This window comes from Loxodonta africana, chromosome 10 (assembly GCF_030014295.1).
Source record: "Loxodonta africana isolate mLoxAfr1 chromosome 10, mLoxAfr1.hap2, whole genome shotgun sequence".
Classification (NCBI taxonomy): Eukaryota; Metazoa; Chordata; class Mammalia; order Proboscidea; family Elephantidae; genus Loxodonta; species Loxodonta africana.
Window position 1 is genome coordinate 4133815 of NC_087351.1, and position 24510 is coordinate 4158324.

The following is a 24510-nucleotide window of genomic DNA, read 5'->3' on the forward strand; positions in this document are numbered from 1 at the left end:
GGGTAGGGACAGTGGGAGAAGCTAATTTCCTACCACATGTGACTCATTGTTGATCTTTGCCTGTTTGTATTTCCCTGCTGTTTTCCTCTGAGCCCTGATTCAGAGTTCTTTAAAGCCAAGCACTGTTTCCTGGTTGTATTTCTTGTGTTTGTGGGGGAGGACCAGAACAATGGTTTGTTTACGCCATCATCTTCCCAGAATTCTCCAATGAGGAAAGCTCTTGTATAGATGAATGCCAGAAAATAAATGTAGAAGGAATTATAGAATTAGAAAGTCACAATTTGTTACAACACCTAATGGAATAATTGAGTTGGGTTAGGTTGATTGGAGCCCTCGTGGTGCAGTGGTTAAGAGCTCGGTTGCTAACCAGAAGGTCAGCAGTTTGAATCCATCAGCCACTCCTTGGAAACCCTATGGGGCAGCTCTACTCTGTCCTGTAGGACCACTATGAGTCTCAGTTAACTCAGTGGCAGTGGGGTGGGCTAGGTTGACTGGATATTCATATGGATATTGACATCAGTCCACAGATTACTAGTTGGTCTCAGGGGAAATAATATAACTTTTCAGTGGAAGGATCAGGCTATCACCAATCCAGTTATCAATATTAGTATCACTAAAAATGAAACAACTGAAAAACAAATGCTTCCTTATGTGATTGAATATCAAGTTTATGGCTTCAACTATGAAATATTTCTGTGCAAACTGTTTAATTTGAATTCAATAAAATTTTTAAAACTATCGGTTTACAAGATACATGGAAGCTAAAGAAGGAAATGCCATCCCAAGTAAGCAATCAGAAAAATCCAGAATGTGAGATATTCTACAGATGAACCGCCATTCTCTTCAAGAGATCATTCTCATGGGGTTGAAAAACAGGGACAAGGTGGATGGAGGAAAGGGATATCGTTCTAGGTTAAAATTTACTTAGAGATAAAACACTTGAATGCAGTGTGTCAGCTATAAAATAAGTTTTTTGGAAAGGAGTAGAATGAAGCAAGATGGTCAACTTTTAATTTAGAATGTGAGCTATGAGTGTATGAGCATGTGTGTATATACACACACATACATACAGTACATGTGTATATATATACTTTTTCTATATTTAAAAAAGTTTATAATAAAATTTAAATTTTTTCTGTTGATGGACATATAAGTTGTAGTTCCTTTTTTTCTATTACTAATGATGTTTCTATAAACATTAAGAATTTTCCTTCAATGTTTATGTATACATGTTTAAGAGTACTCGAGGAGATAGAATAGTTTCCTACTAGTGGAATTCCTGGGTTAAATGGAAGGCATATCTTCAACTCTGCTAGATAATGATAAATTGTTCTTTGAATGGTTGTACTGATGGGTTTTTTGAACAAGAGAACCACAAAATCTATGTTTTTACTAGATTGTGAATTTTTTGAAGGCTGGTACTATGTAGACACTCACATGCAGAAATATTTAAATTGATTGAAAGTATATTGTAAGGGGATTGCCTGGCAGCAGCATGGAAAGAGTGGAGTTAGGTCAGCCAAGAGGCCATTGCGACGTTTACAATGAGTGTGTAGGAGTGGAGATAGTAGAGAGAAAGGAATGAATATGAGAAGTCTTAGAAAGGAACAAAATGTACACATTTTTTTGATGGACAGGATAGTGATAGTTCACTGTTGTGACTTATAACAGCCAGCAATTTATTGACTTCACTTTGTAGTAAGCAGGTAAGTTGTGCTTCTCTGATTAATTAAAAAATGTCTACTAGCTTAGTTCCAGTAGAGTTATGGCCCTATCTCATTCTCTTCTTCTACTTTTTCAAGCCTCTTCTTGGGTACACTTCCTGGGTATAATATAGTAGCACATGTGTTTTAAAAGAGCCTAGTAGTTGAATGTGATAAAGTCAAAGTGCGTCTCAAAGATGAAGAGAATTTAGTAAAACCCATGGGTATCTTAATCCCCAAATGAATTTGAGGAGTGTTACAAGGACAAAGGCCATATCCTCCCATAGTTTTTAGAGAGAATTATCATAACAGGAATAACTCACCAAGTGCAGTTTCCCTTTTCTTTTTAACTCCACATATTTTATCTAAAAAGGTTATAACTTTTTGCAAATTCTAAAGTTGGTGCCTTCAAGAAGCTTTGGCTAATAGTTCTAGAACAGCTATGTCCAATAAAAATGTAATGCGAGCCACATATTTAATTAAAAATTTTCTGCTAGTCACATTAAAGAAAATAAGAAACAGGTAAAATAAATTTTAATAACATATTTTATTTAACTCAGTGGAACCCTGGTGGCAGAGTGGTTAAGAGCTCAGCTACTAAGCAAAAGATTGGCAATTCAAATCTACCAGCAGATCCTTGGAAACCCTATGGGGCAGTTCTACTCTATCCTATAGGATCACTATGAGTCGGAACCGACTTGATACCTGACAACAGCAACAACATTTAACCCAGTATAACCAAAATATTACCATTTTAACATGTAATCTACATAAAAGTTATTAATGAGATATTTTATACTCTTTTTGGTGCTAAATCATGAAAATCTGGTGTGTTACACTTAAGTCATTATTGTTAGTCGCTGTTAAGTTGGCCCCTCAACATGGTAACCCCATGCACCACAGAACAGAACACTGCCTGGTCCTTGGCTGTGATTACAGGTTGGGCTATTGTGATACCTAGGGTTTTCATTGGCTGATTTTTGAAAGTGGGTCACTGGGCCTTTCTTCCTAGCCTGTGTAAGTCTGGAAGCTCCGCTGAAACCTGTTCAGCATCCAGGCAACAAGCGAGCCTCTGCCGACAGACTGGTGGTGGCTGTGCGTGAGGTGCTTGTTCAGCGTCAAGGGAACAAGCGAGCCTCTGCCGACAGACCGGTGGCGGCTGTGCGTGAGGTGCCTGTTCAGCGTCCCGGCAACAGGCGAGCCTCCGCTGACAGACTGGTGGCGGCTGTGCGTGAGGTGCCTGTTCAGCGTCACAGCAACAAGCGAGCCTCTGCCGACAGACCGGTGGCGGCTGTGCGTGAGGTGCCTGTTCAGCGTCACGGCAACAGGCGAGCCTCCGCCGACAGACCGGTGGCGGCTGTGCGTGAGGTGCCTGTTCAGCGTCCCAGCAACAAGGAGCCTCCGCTGACAGACTGGTGGTGGCTGTGCGTGAGGTGCCTGTTCAGCATCAAGGGAACAAGCGAGCCTCCGCCGACAGACCGGTGGCGGCGTGAGGTGCCTGTTCAGCGTCACAGCAACAAGCGAGCCTCTGCCGACAGACCGGTGGCGGCTGTGCGTGAGGTGCCTGTTCAGCGTCACGGCAACAGGCGAGCCTCCGCTGACAGACTGGTGGTGGCTGTGCGTGAGGTGCCTGTTCAGCGTCAAGGGAACAAGCGAGCCTCTGCCGACAGACCGGTGGCGGCTGTGCGTGAGGTGCCTGTTCAGCGTCACAGCAACAAGCGAGCCTCTGCCGACAGACCGGTGGCGGCTGTGCGTGAGGTGCCTGTTCAGCGTCAAGGGAACAAGCGAGCCTCCGCCGACAGACCGGTGGCGGCTATGCGTGAGGTGCCTGTTCAGCGTCCCAGCAACAAGGAGCCTCCGCTGACAGACTGGTGGTGGCTGTGCGTGAGGTGCCTGTTCAGCGTCACAGCAACAAGCGAGCCTCCCCCGACAGACCGGTGGTGGCTGTGCGTGAGGTGCACTGGCAGGGAATTGAGCCCCAGCCTCTTGCATGGACGGTGAGAAGTCTGTCACTGAACCACCAATGTGTGGCACTTACAGCACATCTCGGTTTGGGTGAGCCACATTTCAGTGCCCAGCAGGCACATATACTAGTAGCTACTACATTGAACAACTCAGTTCTAGAAGATACTCAGATGAAGCCTTTGAACTCAGCTTGTTATTGATTTGATCCACTGTCATTGAGGGTGGCCCTGAGCTGATCTTGCTTCACAGTTTTATTTCTCGTTATTAAATAGTGGATTTTTTTTTTTTTTTTTTTACCCAGATACTTCTAACCTGGCAGGTCCAAGGGTCCCAGACAAAGCCAATATCCAGATTTATTATGTTTGCAGTTTTTTCTTTTGACTCAGAAAACATAGAATTGACCTCAGATTTTCTGAGTCAAGTTTGTCAGTTTGAGTTACTCCCAGTAAAAGGAGACAGCTTCAGGGGGTGTCCAATCTAATTTGATTATAAGGAATTTAGTTATAAGACAGACTTAGGAATTCAGTAAGCATTCTGTTAATTATGGTACTCCCTGGAGTTTGAGGGACAGTCAGCTTGTTTACTTGAAAAAAATCAAATAGTACTCTCTTGGTTATCCCTAGTACTTCTGGAGTTTCTGTGGTGTGAAACAATGTTTATTCATTTAGTGAATGAATATTTATTCAGCATTTACCATTTACCGGGGACCACAGTCCAGGCACAATATCAAGTCATAGCCATGTAAACAGGCAAATTTAATGTGGAATGGTAAATGCCATGATAGGGATAAACTTAGGACACTGGAAGAACACATGGGAAGGGCACTTTGAATTAATTTAGGGAGATCAAGGAAGGCATTTCTGAGGAGGTAAGCTGAATTCTGAAGTACTGGAAGGGGTAAGAATGGCAAAAGTGGGCATGAGAAAGAGAGCATTTTCCTGGCAAAGGAATGCTTTGTTTAGAGGCCCACAGGTGAGAAAAAGAGTGTAATATGACATGCTTTCAGCCTGTCTGGAGTATAGAGTTCAGTGAGACTGGGGATAAATAGTGGGGATGGGAGTGATGACAACAGATGCCAAATGTGAAAGGCCTTGTATGCCAAGCCAAAGAGTTTGACTTGAGCTGAGTTAACTGAGAGAAGGACATGGTTCTGTTTAATAATCATGAAGAAGTTTGGTAGCAGAGTGGAGAATAGATTAGAGGGGAGCAAGACTGAGGCATAGACACGTGTTTGGGGGCTCTTTAAGAGAAAGAGGTTGAAGGCATAGGCAAAGATTGTGACAGAGGAGAAAAGCCAGCCAACAAACATTTATTGGAGGCCAACTATGTATCAGTGTAAAGAAGTAGAAGGATTGGAGACAGATTTAGGAGGTAAGAGTGACAGCTCTTGGTTCATTGGAATTGGAGGATGAGGGAGAAGGAACCAAGGCTGACTTTAAAGTTTATGAGCCAGAGAATTAAGCTGATACATTTACAATTTGAATTTTATTTTTCTTAAAAAAAAATATTTTTTTGGTGAAATGTGTGTAACAGAATTTGTATGCCTTAAGATTTATAGGTGGAGATGTCTCTCTACAATTGCATATTTGGGTATGGTGCTATGGAGAGAGGCTTAGACTGAAGATAGAGTTTTGGAAGTCATTAGGTAATCATGACTAAGGAAATAGATAAAATTCCCTAGAGGAGAGAATGTAAAGAAGGAAAAAGAGGGCTGAAGATGGAACACTGAGGAACACCAGTCTTTAAGGGGAGAAGAAAAGGAACGCAATTGAAAGACATAAGCTACCGTCCTTGCTTCCAAGGATTTTATAATTTAGCTAAGACACACAAACATGAACCATTTGATGACCAAGAGTATAATTTGGTGCCAGTTTTGGTTGTATCACCTCTGTGTTCTGTGTGAATGAAGGTGGGTGGGTAGAGATAGTGATTAGTGTTTAGGCTAGGGAGTTGCACTGGTGGGACTACATTCAGTAGGGGCAGTCTCGCCTATGGTCCCTAGGAGGATTCAGACCTTGGGGTATAGCATAATGATTATACACATGGGTTCTGAAGCCAGACTGCATTGGTTCAAATTCCCACCAACACAATATGACCTTGGGCAGTGTGACCTTCTGTTATGGATTGAATTGTGTCCCCCCAAAATGTGTGTCGACTTAGCTAGGCCATGATTCCCAGTATTGTGTAGTTGTCCACCATTTTGTCACCTGATGTGATTTTCCTGTGTATTATAAATCCTGTCTCTATAATGTTAATGAAGCAGGATTAGAGGCAGTTATGTTAATAAGGCAGGACTCAATCTACAAGATTAGATTGTATCTTGAGTCCATCTCTTTTGTGATATAAAGAGAGAAAGCGAGCAGAAAGACAGGGGGACTTCCTACCACCAAGAATGAAGAACCAGGAGGGGAGCACGTCTTTTGGACTTTAGGTCACTGCACTGAGAAACTCATAGAACAGGGAAGATTGATGACAAGGACCTTCTCTCAGAGCTGACAGAAAAGGCCTTCCCCTGGAGCTAGCACCCTGAATTTGGACTTCTATCCTCCTAGACTGTGAGAGAATAAATTTCTCTGTTAAAGCCATCCACTTCTGGTGTTTCTGTTATAGCAGCACTAGATAACGAAGGCATCTTCTGTGCCTCAGTTTCTCCATTTGTAAAATGAGGATAATAACTCTTACCCTATAGTGTTTGAGATTAAATGAGTTAATGTAGCATTAACTGGCACAGTCTATATAGTATTATATGAATGTTTGGAATTATTATTATTTAATAATTGGTAATTTGGTGGGTCAGACGAAGGCCCATGTTTTGGACAGGATAGACAGATACTAGAGAAGGAAAAGCCTCCCAGACAAGGAATGCTCATTCCCTGTATAGAACTTAATGTGAACACATACGGTTTTGGCCAGGCTTTCACTGGTAAAGTGGGTGAAATATGCCATGACAGAATCTAAGAAGGGCATTTTTTGCCTGACTACCAGTCAAAGAAAGCCCTTTTAACACAGGCTGCAAAGGTGGTGTTAAAACAGTTGTATCCTTTACTTCTTGCTCTCCTAGTGTGGTAGTGGAATTCCCTCAGATCACAGTTACCGAAAGAGAGTTAGCCTGGAAGGGAGTTTTTCATCAGCTTTGTGAGTGTGACATCGCTGGATACTTGGTCTTGACTTTAACCGAACCAAACCCGTTGCTGTCTTGTCAATTTCAACTCATAACCTTGACTTTAGGAAGACTTAAATCTAGGATCAAGGTTCTGGCTTTGGGAGTAGAGACCTTGGATCCAGACTTTGACACATTAGGAATTCAGATTTCTGCAAATAGTATGATCAGGAGTAAGAGAAAACATGGAAGAGACAACAGGAAGGAGGAAAAATGTGAGTCAAAGCACCAAGATCTTAACCACGCAATGCTTATGGAGCAGTGGCCCCTTTAAAATTGGGGGTGGGGGGAGGGGGAGCTGGAGGCAAGAAGAGGGATTAAGAATATGGATATTATCTTTACATTGAAACTAATGATTTTTGGTAAATCTTTTTACTTCTTGTCACCTTTGCAAAATAGACACAGTAACTATCTTAGAAAGGCTGTTCAGATTTAATGGGACAGTGTAAATAAAAATTAGTATAAAGCTAAATGCCGGGCACTATTTTTATGATTTTTGAAATTTTCTTAGAAGATGTAGACAACTAAATTCTGATGCCCAAGAATATTTTCATGTATATATACATATACGTGTGTATATATGTATGATATAGTCACACACGTGGTTCTGATATGCTTAATTTTACTTGAAGTCACGTTCTACATCTTTTTATTATTTAAAAAAAAAGTTATTTCAACTTTTGAGAAGAACATCATGCTTGGTAAAGTAGAGGGTCAGCGAAAAAGAGGGAGACCCTCAGTGAGGTGAATTGACATAGTGACTGCAACAATGGGCTCAAACATAACAACTATTGTGAGGATGGCTCAGGACCTGGCAACGTTTTGTTCTGTTATATATCAGGTCACTGTGAGAGTTGGAACCGACTCAACGGCACCTAACAAGCCTCTCGGCAATCTAATTAATTTCGATGGAAAGCTTTCCTAAAAGTTTATTTTAAATTATGTGAGTAAACATATGATCATTATAGAAAACCTATGCAATAGAGAAGAGTAGACAAAAAGGAAGAAATCTGTAATTTTCATTAGCTTGGTATATAATTTCCAGACAGTTTCTTATGAATTTTTGTATAGTTATTCAAAGTGTATATACAATGTAGAGTCCTAATTCTTATATTGTTACATGCTATTTGTAAAGAATACTTAAAAATGGCTACAGTATTATGTGCAATAGATGTTTTTTATCTTTTAGAGCCATATATAGAAATATTTACAGATAAAATGTATGTGTAATTCTTGCTTCAAAATAATATGAGTGGGCAGGAAGTGGGCTGGCCATGAGCTAATAATATTTAAGCTGGGTAGTGGCCACGTGGGGGTCCATTATAGTACTGTGTCTACTCTACTCTTGTATATGCACAAAATCTTTCATAATAAAAAGTAAAAAAAAAAAAAGAATATAGTATTCCATTATGACATATCTTAATTAATCATTATAGTTGGGCATTTCAGATTTTCCCCATTTTAAATAATATTACTATTAATATATTTATGTTTCAGATAGTTTCCTTATGATGGATTTATATGAATGGAATTACCAGTCAAAGGGTATAAACATTTTAAGGCTTTTGATACATAGATATGGCTAAATTGATTGATGAAAAACTTTAGAAGAATTTTATTAAATTTATAGTTGTACTCATTGAGGAGAGGAGTGATATAGCAACTTTGTCTGCGAGACAACCAAGGTTTATTAAGTATATTACGTTGTTGAGTCAGCTCCGATTCATAGTGACCCTATGTACGACAGCACAGCCTTGCGCCATTCTCACAGCCCTTGTTGTGCTTGAACCCATTGTTGGAGCCACTGTGTCAGTCCATCTCGTTGAGTGTCTTCCTCTTTTTCGCTGACCCTCCACTTTACCAAGCATGATGTCCTTCTCCAGGGATTGGTCCCTCCTGATAACATGTCCAAAGTATGTGAGACAAAGTCTCGCCATCCTTGCTTCTAAGGAGCATCCTGGCTGTACTTCTGAGAAATTTTGTTCTTTCTTTTGGCAGTCCATGGTACAGTCAGTATTTGCCAACACCATAATTCAAAGGTGTCAGTTCTTCTTTGGTCTTCCATACTTACTGTTCAGCTTTTGCATGCATATGAGACAACTGAAAATGCTATGGCTTGGGTCAGGTGCACCTAAGTCCTCAAAGTGGCATCTTTGCTTTTTAACACTTCAAAGAGGTCTTCTGCAGCGAATTTGCTAAGTGCAATATGTTGTCTGATTTCTTGGCTTCCGTGGATGTTGATTATGGATTCAAGTAAAATGAAATCCTTGACAACTTAAGTATTTTCTCTGTTTGTGAGGATTTTTGTTTTCTTTATGTTGAGGTGTAATCCATACTGAAGGCTGTAGTTTTTTATCTTCATCAGTAAGTGCTTCAAGTCCTCTTCACTTTCAGCAAGCAAGGTTGTGTTATCTGCGTATCTCAGGTTGTTAATGAGTCTTCCCCCAATCCTGATGTTGCTTTCTTCTTCATATAGTAAAGGTTCTCGGATTATTTACTGAGCACGCAGATTGAATAACTATGGTGAAAAAGGATACAACCCTGATGCACACCTTTCTTGATTTTAAACCATGCAGTATCCCTTCGTTCTGTTCAAACAACTGCCTATGTCCAGGTTCCTCATGAGCACAATTAAGTGTTCTGGAATTCCCATTCTTCACATTTTTATCCATAATTTTTTATGATCCACATAGTCGAACGCCTTTGCATACATAATAAAACACTGGTAAACATCTTTCTGGTATTTATTGTCTGCTTTTAACCGTCTGACATCAGTAGTGATATCCCTCATTCCACATCCTCTTCTGAATCTGTCTTGAACTTCTGCCAGTTCCGTGTCGATGTATTGATGCAACCGCTTTTGAAAGATCTTCAGCAAAATTTTACTTGCGTGTGATAGATAGTATTGTTCGATAACTTCCATATTCTGTTGAATCACCTTTCGTGGGAATGGGCACAAATACGGACTTCTCCCAGTTGTTTGGCCAGGTAGCTGTCTTCCAAATTTCTTAACAGAGATGAGTGAGCACCTCCAGCTCAGCATCTGTTTGTTGGAACATCTCAATAAATATTCCATCAAGTCCTGGAGCCTTGTTTTTCACCATTCACTTCAGTGCAACTTGGACTTCTTCCTTCAGTACGGTCAGTTCTTGATCATATGCCACCTCCTGAAATGGGTGAACATCCAATTCATTTTAGTACAGTGACTCTGTGTATTCCTTCCGTCTTCTTTTGATGCTTCCTGCATTGTTCGGTATTTTCCCTGTAGAATCCTTCAGTACTACCACTTAAGGCTTGAATTTTTTCTTCAGTTCTTTCAGCTTGAGAAATGCTGAGCATGTTCTTTCCTTTTGGTTTTCTAACTCCAGGTCATTGCACACTTCATTATAATACTTAGTCTTCTCGAGCCACCCTTTGAAATCTTCTGCTCAGTTCTTTTACTTCTACATTTCTTCCTTTTGCTTTAGCTACTATATGTTCAAAAGCAGGTTTCAGAGTCTCTTTTGAAATCCATTTTGGTCTTTTCTTTCATTCCTATCTTTTTAATGACCTTTTGCTTTCACGTATGATATCCTTGATGTCATTGTACACCATGTCTGTTCCTTGGTTATTAGTATTCATTGCAGCAAATCTGTTCTTGAGATGGTCTCTAAATTCAGGTGGGATATACTCCAGGTCGTATTTTTGCTCTTGTGGACTTCTAATTTTCTTCAGCTTCAACTTGAACTTGCCTAGGAGCAATTGATGGCCTGTTCCACAGTCGCCCTGGCCTTATTTTGACTAATTATACTGAGCTTCTCCATCATCTCTTTCCACAGAGGTAGTCGTTTTGATTTCTGTGTATTCCATCTAGTGAGGTCCACATCTGTAGTCACCACTTACGTTGCTGAAAAAAAGATATTTGCAATAAAGAAGTCATTGGTTGTGCAAAATTATGTCATGTGATCTCCAGCCTCATTTATATCACCAAGGCCATATTTCCAACTACCAATCCTTTGTTTCCAACTTTTGATTCCAATTACTAGTAATTATCAGTGCATCTGGATTGCACCTTTGATTAATTTCAGACAGCAGAAGTTGATATAAATTCAATTTTCTCATCTTTGGAATTAGTGGTTGGTGCATAAATTTGAATAATAATCATATTAACTGGTCTACCTTGTAGATGTATGGATATTATCCTATGACTAACAGTGTTATATTTCAGGATAGATCTTGAAATGTTCTTTTTGATGATGAATGCGACACCATTCCCCTTCAATTTGTCATTCCCGGTATGATGTATGTCAGCTTCACTTGGCCATGAATCTCAGTGTTTATATGTGGTCACTCCTGTGATGGGATCTGGTGCGAGTGGCCAGTCGGTTGAAGGGGATTTTCCTTGGGGGTGTGGCTTGCATCTGAATATAAGCAGACATTCTGGCTTTTTGCGCACTCTGCATCCTGCGACTGCTTACTGTTCATCCAAACTCCAGTTCCTGGGACTTGACCTAATAGCTTATTGGCCAATCTTGGGTTCGCCAGCCCCTGCAGCTATGTGAATCAGGAGAAGCCTTGAGGTCTTGCCCACCAGTCTTGGCATTCATTGATATTCACAGCCTGTGAGCAAGAGCCCTGCTTTCCGACATGCTGATTGATCTTGGGTTTGCCAGCCCCTGTGGCTATGTGAACCAGGAGAAGCCTCTATCCTAATCCCTGGACTTGGGATGTTCCAGCCTCTACAGTTGCATGAGCCGTTTCTTTGATGTAAACCTCTGTATACGTATATATGCTTTACTAGTTTTGTTTCTCTGCTGAACCCAACCTCAGACATCTGGCGTAGTAGAGCATATGGTTGTCTGATTCGATATGGCCAATACCAATTCATTTCAGCTCAGTAATGCCTAGGATATTGGTGTTTATGTGTTCCTTTTCATTTTTTGATGACTTCCAATTTTCCTAGATTCATACTTCTTACTTTCCACATTCTGATTATTAATGGATGTTTGCAGCTGTTTCTTCTCATTTTGCTACCTCAGCAAATGAAGGGTCCCGAAAGCTTTTCTCCATCCACATCGTTAAGGTTGACTCTATTTGAGGAGACAGTTCATCCCTGGTCATATTTTGAGTGCCTTCCAAGCTGAGGGGCTCATCTTCCAGCACTACACCAGACAATGTTCCGCTGTTGTTCATAAGGCTTTCACTGACTAATTTTTTCAAAGTAGACCCCCAGATCCTTCTTTCTAGTCTGTCTCAGTTTGGAAGCTGCATTGAAACCTGTCCACCGAGGGGTAACCCTGTTGGTATCTGACATACCGATGGCATCACCTCCAGCATCATAGCAACATGCAATCCACCACAGTACGACAAACTGACAGATGCAGGGGAAAGTATATTACAATAGCCTTAAATTTTTCGGTGTTTTTTATTCATGCATTTTTATTTAAGAGTGCTGGTAACAATTCCTGAATAACTAGTACTTCACAGTCTTATAGAGAGTTTTCACATCCGGGAGATGCTGTCATCCTCACAACAACTGTGTGAGCTATGAATTACAAAAATCCAAAACAAAATAGACTTTAAGCTTTAAAGTGTGATTATTGGTAGCACTTCCTATTTCCACTAGATGGCCCTGTCAGCATGTACTTTGGAGCAAAAGTAGCTACTTTGTAGACATTTTGAAGTCTCCCTGTAGATCTTATTAAAATACATCTTAACTGGAGTTAAAAAATAATGATTTTTGCCAGATTGTGAGAAGTTTATTAGAAGTAGTAACGAAATTCAAGATTGAATTTATTAATGATTTTTTTTCGTGGTTATGTTTTTCCTTAAGAAGAAAGCAGAATTAAACTTGATGGCATTTAGTGTCATCTAGAGTAGATTTTCAGCATTTTCAACCTCGTTAGAAGGTATTGAATTACGCATCTTTATTTGATTTGAGGAAAAATTATTTGCCGTGCCAAAAAAAAGCAACATATTTTTATTGCTAACTCTATAAATGGGTTTATTTAAATTTAACACTTTACCTCTGAGGATTTAATATATATTGAACTGAGTAAATTGGGGGCCAAATCTGGAGCAATTAACCCTTGGTTAGTTTTGTTGTCTCATGCAATTGAACTTCTTTAGGGGTCGTAATTATTCTACTGTCATGTGTGTAGTTCCTGGCATGTGAGAATCAAAAGTGAAATTCTGTTTTGGTATTTTCATTATTTCAAGTGTTAGTACTTATATTGACAAGAAAATTGGAGTACTTTTGTTTTTGGTCTTATTTGATACCATGTTTGTTTTCTTCCACTGATTTTTTAATCTCATCAGATCCATTGTTACCTTTTTAGAATAAATATTTTTATTGTTCCTTCTGCTTACTTGAAATGAAAATCAGTTAATATTTTCTATCTGTATAATTTTAAAAAATTCACTACGATGCCCTAACTGTAATATAAAAAGAGAAATAGAAGGAAAAATTGGGGATTCATTAACACTGTGGAAAAAGGCATATTGTTTACATGTTAGTTAAGTTCCCGGTTTAGATATATTTAGTGGAAGCTAAATCATCTATGACATGTGACAATTCTTTGCCACATGGGATTGTTCTCTGCATTACAGGACCTATGGTATTGCTGGCATTTGCTCATTAAGTGCTAGTAGAGCCTCCTTCCAACACTGCCCCCCACCCCATAAATCCAAAAAATGCCTCCACAAATATCCAGAGGGTCCTCTAGGGAGCAGTGTTCCTACCGCTGAGAACCACTAATTTAAATTTCCAGCTACACTGGTCTACTACACAGCTGTATTGTGCGTGGACTTTTAAAGTCAAAGCACCTTTAAGTATACTAGGTCCTTAAATATGGCATGTTTTGAACAATTAAGATAGTTTCAGAATTATGGCAGAAGTTGATTTATTCAAATATTTCATTCTTAGAGCAGTAGTTTATTTTTAGCCCTCAATATCCTGCATTTTCTTATTTTTTCCACTTTTCTGTTTAGTCAGCCAGTAGTATATAACTTTCTTTAATGTCATTACTTTGATGGCAGTCATATAATGTAATTACCTTAAAAACACTTTTTAAATTAGGGAGATAATATAGTAGCATTATTAAGTGGAGATAAAATTTCTCATAATCATACCACTCTAATGATTGTTAATATTTTTCAGGGTTCTGTTCTTTATATGCATATTTTCACATTCAAAAATTAGTTTTGTATCTTAAATTTTCACTTAATATGGCACTAATTTTTTATGTGGTTATATGCCTTCAAAACTATTTTAAGTTGCTAAATCTCATTCTGTTAGGTTCCACAGTTTAGCCATTTTCCTGCCCTTATATTATTCACATTATAAATAATTACTATATATAATATATATGTGTGTGGAACGTGTGTATGTGTATTATTTTTATCTATAGATCTGTTTCAATATATACATATTTTTTCCTTAGAATAGATTCTCTGAAGTAGGATCATTGATTGGGTCAATAGACTTAGAGATTTTTGTAACTTTTGTCAATGTTGCTCTATTGGCTTAAAAAAATAAAATTGATCCACTTTATTTTGCTACTAGCAAAATGAGAGATGTCAGTATATGAAAGTATCGGTTTTCCCTCATCCTCGACTGCATTGGGAATTACTATAAAATTACTAACTTTACATTTATTTGGGTATCATTTAGGCTGAATATATTTTATACTTGTGAGTTATTCCTGTTTTCTCTTTGTTAAGTGTATGGTTATATCCTGTGACTAGACTCTTGGTGTTTATTTTTTTCCCTTTTCATTTTGAGTCATACCTTTTAAATAATTAAAATATTGATGTTACTTCCAGTAATTTTTATGGTAAACGGTTTCCCCTTCTGTCTTTTGATTTTATTTTTAATTCATAGTTTCAGATTTTTATGAGACGTGACAATTATCACATCTATGGTATGTGATATCAAAGGAAGAACATGGGATGGAGAATCCAAGAAATCATTTATGGAGGAAGACATTTATAATACATATACCTGACTCATATCCAGAATATACATACAGAAAACCCATTGCCGTCGAGTTGATTCCAACTCATAGCAACCCTGTAGGACAGAGTAGAACTGCCCCATAGGGTTTCTAAGGAGTGGCTGGTGGATTTGAACTGCCGACCTTTTGGTTAGCAGCTGTAAATCTTAACCACTGAACCCAGGGCTTACAAATCAATAAAAAATGGGGAGACAGCTCAATTTCAAAAATGGGGAAAAGACATGAGCAAGCACTTCATAAAAGATATCCAGATGTCTGAACTACCTGGCAGTATATGTTCTGAATGAATACAAACTGATTTTATACTACCTGTGTAAAACATGTTAAAATGGACTAAAATATACCACTGATCATGAAGATGGCATGGATTGCATAACATTTTGTACTGTTATACGTAACATTGACATGGGTCAGCCGCTAACAACAACACGTAGAACATTTTAAAATGTATGTTTCATATTTGAGATATCATATTTAATTTTAAAGCCAGATTTATGTTAAATTATGGCTATCCAGAGGAGACACTGTATTTGTTAGTGTGCAACTTTAGATTTTACTGTACTTCTGTAGGAGAGAGGTTAGTTTCTTTTTGCCTTATCCTGCCTTAGGCAGGATATCACTACAAGTTCTTTGCCTTTTGAACATGATGTTAATTTTTGCTGTTCAATTGCTCACATTCTCTAGCAAAAATCCTTCGTTAGCAATCACTAATCTGTTTATATCTTAATATCTTTAGCAGGATAAAAGACAGTCTTGGGATTCAGTGACTACACCAAGGTATAAATGTGAGAGAATGGAAGGAAAAAAGAAAGGAACCCAGAAATTCAAGTTTGAAAATATTGCACATGTCACACATACACCCTGAAAACACTCGCACACACAAAATTGCACAGAAACTCCAAGTACCTGTGGTGGTTTTTCTTATTCTTCACCATAGGATATATTCTGAAATATTTTTATCTTATCAATGGAGCAACTCTAAGAAATTCTTTCCTGTTTTGTGACAAATACCTGTCTTGGACATAGATAATCTTACCTCATTGTGCAAGCCTCCCAGTATTAGCTTCAGTTCCTGGTTACTCATTCTAGGCTTGATTGTTCCCATTTTAGGAAATCTACTAAAAATTTGTAGTAATCTAACCATAGTTCTGTATACTTTCAGGGACGTCTTTTCATATAATTACTCCTTTTAGATACCCTAACATCCTAATTGGAAACCCTAGTGGTGTAGTAGTTAAGTGCTACGGCTGCTAACCAAAAGGTTGGCAGTTCGAATCTGCCAGGTACTCCTTGGAAACTCTATGGGGCAGTTCTACTTTGTCCTATAGGGTTGCTACGAGTCGGAATCGACTTGACGGCAGTGGGTTTGGTTTGGGTTTGAACATCCTAATTATGTAGTACATTTTATTCCTTCCTGTCGTTGTTGTTAGGTGCCATTGAGCCGCTTCCGACTCATAGCAACCCCATGTACAACAGAACGAAACGCTGCCCAGTCCTGCACCAGCCTCACCATCGTTGCTCTATGCTTGAGGCCATTGTTGCAGCCACTGTGTCGTCCATCTCATTGAGGGTCTTCCTGTTTTTCACTGACCCTCTACCAAGCCTAATGTCCTTCTCCACACCTGATGGATTCAAACTGCCGACCTTTTGGTTAGCAGCTGTAGCACTTAACCACTATACCACCAAGGTTTCCAGTGCCCTTCTCCAGGGACTGGTCCCTCCTGATATCATGTCCAAAGTATGTGAGATGAAGTCTCGCCATCCTTGCTTCTGTGAGCATTATCATTGTACTTCTGTCATAGGGAGCACCATCTGTGAACTTTGTTCTCAGACACATACTTATCTCCCCTTCTTGAGTAATATCTGTTCATGAGATTGGGATGTGCTAATCAACTTGACATTCTTCTCTTATAACTTATTTCCCCCTTACATAACCTTCAAAGAGTATATACTTTTTGGGACAAATTTATTCCCCAGGCTTATTTTTTCATGTATAAATCTAAGAGGTTTTGTATCTGTCCCTCCCCATAGCCTTCAAATTTTACTTGTTACCTTTCTTCAGGATATTCCATATGTACATCTTTGGTAGTCTTGTGGCTCGATAGTCTTTCAGGATTTGGAAACTTTCATCTCAGAACTGTTATCCCTTGAAACTGAACATCTCTGATATGTTCAAATCTTTTATCACCTATGTACTCCTGTGATGATCCTTTTATAACTCCTATTTCTGTGTTTCTTATTCAATGTACACACATGCATACACTGTGCTGGGGATTAGCTTTTTCAGATATCTTGAGTTGAAGTGACATTGTATACTTTTCTAGCTTCTTTTATTATGTTTTGTTATTGAGAATAGACACAGCAAAAACATACACGAGTTCAAGTTTCTACATTTATAATTCAGTGACATTCATTACATTGTTCCAGTTATGCAACCATTCTCAACCTCCTTTTCTGAGTTGTTTCGTCCCATTAACATAAACTCACTGCCCCCTAAACTCACTATCTAATCTTTCGAGCTGCTATTGTCAATTTGATCCCATATAGATGGATCTTAAAAGAGCACAATGCTCAAGGCAGACATTCTTTATTGGTAAAACTAAACTATTGTTTGTTTTTAAGAAGACATCAGGGGATATTTTTGATTTAAAGATTATATCAGGGCAGTAGTTTCAAGGGTTCATTCAGTCTCCATGGTTCCAGAAAGACTGGATTCCATGAGAATTTGAAATTCTGTTCTGCATTTCCCCCCTTTTATCAGGGTTCTTCTATAGAGTCTTTGATCAAAATGTTCAGTAATGGTAGCTGGCACCATCCACTTCCTCCTCCTATTCTTGGCTCTCCTTATTCCTCTGTTTGTCCAGGCAAATAGAGACCAGTTGTTGTGCCTTGGATGGCTGCTCGCAAGCTTTTAAGACCCCAAGCGCTACGCAGTGAACTAGAAGGTAGAGCAGAACCACTAAACACGTTATTAGGCCAATTAACTGGGATGTTCCATGAAACTATAACCCTAAATCTCCAAACCAAGGAACCAAATCCCCTGAGGTGTTTGGTTATACATAAGCAGCCTCAGCAGCTACTGGTTTTCTTTTTTTGGTTGTAAATATATCTGTCACACATCTTTTGCCAATACAACTTTTTACAGTTATACAACTTATTGGCAGCACTTAGAATAATCAGCTATGCAATCCTACCCTTAATCAATACGATTTTTCCACTACCATAAACCAAAATTCATATTCTGTAATCAGTAATCTCCTCTTACCCCCTTCCTCCCATCCCTGGTAACCACTAAGAAACTTTGAACTGTCCATATTTGCCTGTTCTTGTCTTTTTAATATAAGTGAGATCATACAGTATTTGTCCTTTTTGTGATTAACTTATTCTAGTCAACATAATGTCTTCAAGCTCCACCTTATTGTAGCATGTATCAAGACTTCATTTCTCTTACTGGCTGAGTAGTATCCCATTGTATGTATTTATCAAATTTTGTTTATCCATTCATCCCTTGGTGCGCACTTTCTAGCTTCTTAATGAGACTTACACTGTATTCATAATACTGTTAGACTCTCTCTTCAGTTTTTTCTTAGAATGTGAATTGTGCTCTTTTCTGGAAGAACTTAAATGTATATTGCATGTACAAGGGTGAGAAATAACTTATCTCAAAATTCTGAACACAGTTGGCAAAAAAGTTATAGTAGATTTAATTTGTATCAATAACAGAGGACAGTATCTTGTACCTTATTTCTGTATTCTTTTGTGAAAAACTTTATTGCTACAACTCTTCCAGTGAAAACAATTAGTTGTCAAGTTTAAATTTTACACCAGCTTTTCTTTGCTACTTACCTCTTTTGTTCTTAGAAAATTCAAACTAACTTTTTATCCAGTAAAAAACTTAATGATAAAGGCACCCAACCAAAACTCATTGACCTCGAGTCAATTCTGACTTGTAGCGACCCCGTAGGGTTTCCAAGGCTGTAAATCTCTACAAAAGCGGACTGCCACATCTTTCTCCCACAGAGCCGCTGGTGGCTTTGAACCGCCGACCTTTTAGTTAGCAGTTGATCACTTTAACCACTACACCACTAGGGCTTCTTTGATAAAGGCACAGCTACTCCAAAAATCCACATATAAATTGCTTTTATGTGATGTGTAGTTTTAGATTAAACCATGCCACAACTTTTTGAAGAGATAATTGAGAAATGACATTAATAAAGACAAGAGGGGAAAAAAGTCATGTCATAACATGTAAATGGAGATGTTGATGTTAAGTTCATCTATATATATATATTTTTAGATGTCCCTGGTAGACTTGGGAAAGAAGCTTTTAGAAGCCGCACGAGCAGGTCAAGATGATGAAGTTCGTATTTTGATGGCAAATGGAGCTCCTTTTACTACAGACTGGGTAAGGAATGCTTTTAATGCTGTAGTGGTTTTTTTCTTCTCATTTTTGGGTTTTTCTAGATAGTAATTTAGTGTTGCATTTATAAATAGTAAAAATTAATTTTTTTCAAATTTGCTTGTTATTTTAGAATTTTAGCTATCTTTTAAAAGGAATGGTTTGTATCTTTTTTTTTTTTTTTAATTGAACAGCCTTATCCAAATATTCTGTCCACAGAGTGTTTTTGTTTTAGACTGTGGAATACAGTAGTATAGGATGAATATAAAATGTATTTGTTTGGGTTTTATCTCACATGTCTTACAAATAGCACAGGTGAAGTTTATAATTCAGAAAATAGTAAAGATTGAGGTTAATATTATGACTGCTCCTAAAAGGAAAAAAAAATGTGTTGCAGTTGATACTTGTAAAATCATTGTAATCATGACCAAATGGAAGAAAGGAAAGGGAACAAGTTCCTATATCTATAAAAGACAATTGTGAGGAAGGCAGAAAACATAACTGTTTAATTTTGGTGTTAAATCAAAAAAGGTCTTGGATAATGTGGGAAGCTAGAAATGTGGATGAACCCTCCCACTGCTAACAAGTAAAAATTCTGATTTTTTTTCTTTGCTTATTTATTCCTTTTCATTAAAAACAAAAAAGCACAGTTTTTATTATGAAAAATTTCAAGCATATATCAACCCTTGTATACCCTTCATCATCTTCAAAAATTACCAAATCATGGCAAATCTTATTTCCTCTATTAATTCTATCAATTTTCTCTGTTCAGTTTTTTTTAAGCATATCATTTCATCTATAAATATTTTAGCACCAATCTCTAAAAGATTGACTTTTACTAAACATTTTTAGAAAATCTTAAGTGCACTGATGATTTAGAAAGAAAGGGATTATCAGCCTGAAAAACTAAGTAAAGGCTGGAACCCAGAGAATTTTTACCCTGAGAGGATTTGCTGAACTGAGTAAATTCACCTGTTGGTTTTTTCACTTCTCTGGCAATGGGTTTGGATTTTTGGTGGCATGGGATGGAGTCCTGGTGGTGCTGTGGTTAAGCTCTTAGCTGCTAACCAAAAGGTTGGCAGTTCAAAGCCACCAGCTGCTTCACGGGAGGAAGATGTAGCAGTCTCCTTCCATGAAGATTTCAGCCTTGGAAACCCTATGGTGCAGTTCTGCCATGATCTACAGAGTTGCTATAAGTCTGAATCAACTCAATGGCAATGTTTTTTTTTTTTTTTTGGCATGGGGTACTGAAGACAAACCCCTGGGACCACTCGTGGAGAGAAATCTATTAGGAGATCCTCTCCCCATAATTTTGGAATGCCAAACAACTCTAACTTTAGTGTAAGGGTAGGCCAGAAATACCTGCTTTCCTACACCTACCTGCTCCTTCTCCTGCCTCTGCCCCTAAAAAAAAAAAAAAACTAGGGAACTGCAAAGAAAACTACCTGATTTGAACCAAGGCAATGAATGGAGAGAGGAAAAAATTATTGGTGAAAGTTGGGAATCTCAAGTCATCCCTCACACGTTTACAGCCTAAACTCAGTACTTGTGCATTCTGAAAAACTGTAAGCTGAGAAATTAATTTAGGACTAGGAAGTACCTCGGGTCCCTGGCAGAAACAAATGCATATCCTCTCTGGAGGAACCTAGCTTCATCCCAGGCTTCATATCTACAAATTAAATTCTAAGGAAAAGAGCAGTCAAAAATAAGTTAAACAAGGACACGGCAACTTGAGCAATAACCTACTGAAACAATCAACAACAGAAGGAGACCTACAGAAATTTTAGATAAGATTTTAATAGGAGATTAGAAACAACTAAAGAGAAAATGAGTAAACCAAAAGATATGAAAAAAATTATACAGAATGAAGCACAGAGAAAAATAGATGGAAAACATAAAAGAGAAGTTGGACCTTGAAGTGTAGTATGAGAAAGTTGTATATATCTAATTATAGATCTAGAAGAAGGAGCATGAGAATAGGGATGAAATAATTTAAAGAAGTAATGGCCGAAAATGTTCCAGAACTGATTAAAGATGACACCCCACAGAATCAAGTAGCCTAATAAATCTCAAGCAGGATCAATGAAAAATCTTTATCTAGACACATCATAGTAAAAAAAAAAATTTAGGAAGGGTTGGTGTCCAGAACATAAAGAATACCCGCAGATCAATAATAAAAAGGCAAACAAGACAGTAGAAGAATTGGCAAAGGACTTGATACAGTACCAAAGAAAATATTTGAATGATCAGTAAACATGAAAAGATACTCAGTTACATTAATAATTGGGCAAATGCAAAGTAAAACCATGAAATACCATCATATTATCAAAACAAATTTGACAGTACCAAACTTTGTTGAGGATATAGTAAAATGGGAACTCTCAAACACTTTTGGTGGAAGTGTCAACTGCTATAATTACTTTGAAGGACAGTTTGACAGTACATAGTAAATTTAAACATGTGCACACACTATAACCTAGCAATTCAGCTAAGTATATTCCCAAAAGGAAGTTGAGGCAAGCCAACATGACACCCTAGGCGGACGTACTATGCTGTCCCTCTGCAGCAGAGACTTGAAAAACTGAGTAAACAGATACAAACATCAGTTCTGGAACTCTAAGCATCAAATGAAGGGATAAATAACTAGATTAAACACCAAGTAGAAGAGTAGAATAGAAGAAGAAACTGACGGAAAACAGAGAACAAGGAGAGATACAGAGTGGAGGTCCTTGCCAACTAACATGGCACAGCATCACCATATTGGGATAAAGACAGCAGTGACCCCGGACAGGGAGTATGGGAGGGCAACTTCACAGAACTCCCATCTGGCACCAGAGAAACACAGTTTCCCACCCCTCACGCTTCTGGTGAGTTGAAGCAAGAAGCCCCCATCCAGGCAGCCCCTATCACCAGGGTCCACAGTATGAACCCCCTACCCCGGGCTCACCTGACCACCTCCCGCTCTGTGACCTTTATTTTTTTTCCTCTTCCTTTTCTTTTTCCCTCTCACCTAGCCTCATGCACCACCTCCCCCCTTCCCCACCGGCCCCCACCACACCACCATGGCTAGAGAGCAACCAGCCCACCACTGCCTTGGGTCTGTCCCACCCCCATCCACTGGCTCCTGCTGTGCTGCCATTTTTTTGTTTTTTTTCTTTTTCTGTCTTTCTCCCTCCAACCTATCCCTGTATGCTACCTCCCACGCACGTCCCACCAAACCCACCACGCCATGCTGGTGTGGCTAGAAAGCCACCAGCGCACTGCCACCCTGGGTCCACTCCGCCCCCACCCTCTGCACCATCATTTCTTTTCTTTTTTTCTTTCTCTTCTGTCTTTTCTTCCTCCTTGCCACCTAGACCCTTATGTCACCTGCCTTCCCACTAGCCCTCGGGTAACCCCTGCCCCTACTCACTGGCCCCACACTGCCATTTTTTTTTCCTTTTTAATAATTATATTTTTTCTTTCTTTTTCCCTCTTTCTTCCTTTTCTTTCTGCTTCCCACCTAGCCCTCTATGCCACCTCCCTCCCTTCCCACCAGGCCCCACCACACTGCCTGGGCTAGAGAGCCACCAGCCTACCGCTACCCCAGGTCTGCCATGCCTTCACCTGCTGAACCCCACTGCACCACTATGTTTTGTTTACTTCTCTTCTCCCTCTCATCTAGCCCCATACGTCACCTCCCTGCCCTGCCCACCAGCCTCCAGGTCTACCATGCCCGTGTGCACCGATACCCACCATGCTTCCTTTTTGTTTCCTTTTTCTTTTTTTATTCTCTCTTTCTTCCTTTTCTTTCTCCCTCACACCTAACTCTGTACACCATTTTCTCCCCTTCCATCAGCCCCTGGGTCCACCCAGCCCCCATCCACCGGCTACCACCGCACCTTCCTGTTTTGTTCTGTCTCTCTCTTTTCTTTCTCCCTGTCACCAACCCCCCTTCCCACCAGCCCCCTGCCATCCCACAGTGGGCACAGTGCCTCTGGCGATCGGTCTGCCATTGCAGTGGGCCTGCATTGCCCCTGCCCTCCCAACACTCTATCAACTGCTGAACGGTGGGAAGCAGGCTCACAACACTCCTCATATCACACCCCAGTCTATCTGGTGAGGGGCCCTGAAAGCTCCCACACTACTGGAACCAACATCAGAAGACTCACAGCACCTTCCCAGTCCACCCTCAGCCACCTCACCAAACCAATGTACAGAGAAGTGGGCTTGCCTTGCCTGCTGCTGGCCTGCTCACAGATGAGCAACGAGCAAAGCGTGCCTGCCCAGCCATCCTAACATCAAAACAAAACAAAAACGCAGGATGAAACAAACAATAATAAGTAAGAAAATAATACCTTAATATGTGGAAGACAGACAGCAGATAATATCAAAACATGTAAAAAAGCAGGACAAGATGGCTCTAACAAGTGACCAGAATAAAGAATCAGATAACCTCCTGGTAGAAGAAAAAGCAGTGGAACTACCAGATATGAAATCGAAAGACTAATGTTTAGGGCTCTACAAAAGATTATGGAAGAGATTATGGAAAACACAGACAAAACCAAGGAAAAGTAATAGACAAAATCATGGAAAACACAGACAAAACCAATGAAAATGTAGGCAAAATCAAGGAAAACACAGGCAGAGCTGTAGTAGAATTCAGGAAAATAATACAAGAACAAAACGTCAAAATAAGTAAACAATTAGAAATCATACAAAAAGGCAACTAGAGATCCAAAAGATAAAAAACAAAATTTCAGAAATGGACAGTGCAGTACAAGTTTTTGGAGCAAATTTGGAAAAGTGGAAGGCAGAATCAGTGAGATTGAAGACAAATCCATGGATGCCACTTTGAGGAAAAATAAGAGAAAAGAATAAAGAAATATATGGGACACAATCAAGAGCAAAAATTTGTGGGTGATCGGAGCTCCAGATGAGAAGGAGAAAATGGAAAACAGAGAAAATTTTTTGAAGATTTGCTAGCAGAAAATTTGACAAATATGAAAGACAAAAAACTGACCATCCAAAAAGCTCAACAAACGCCATATAGGGTAAACCTCAAAAAAAGATCACCAAGGCATGGTAATTACACTTGTGAAAACCAAAGACAAGGAAGGAATCCTGAGAACACCTCAAGAAAGATGAAAAGTCATGTACAAAGTGGAAACAAGATTAAGCTCTGATTATTCAGCAGAAACTATGCAGGCAGGAAAACAATGGAATGACATATATAAAACCTTGAAAGAAAAAAGCTGCCAACCAAGAATGATATATATGCAAAACTTTCACTCAAATATGATGGTGAAA

The 24510-nt window shown here is 39.1% G+C and overlaps 1 protein-coding gene across 8 annotated transcripts in view; it reads left to right on the top strand.

Moving 5' to 3' along the window:
• GABPB1 (GA binding protein transcription factor subunit beta 1) overlaps positions 1 to 24510 on the top strand; it is a 100006-nt gene that overhangs the window by 18219 nt on the left and 57277 nt on the right. For all 8 annotated transcript variants that reach the window (XM_023539054.2, XM_003420158.4, XM_023539053.2 and 5 more), the window contains exon 2: positions 19120 to 19227. In XM_023539054.2, coding sequence (XP_023394822.1) covers positions 19120 to 19227 — 108 coding nt within the window. The remainder of the gene's footprint in view (positions 1 to 19119; positions 19228 to 24510) is intronic.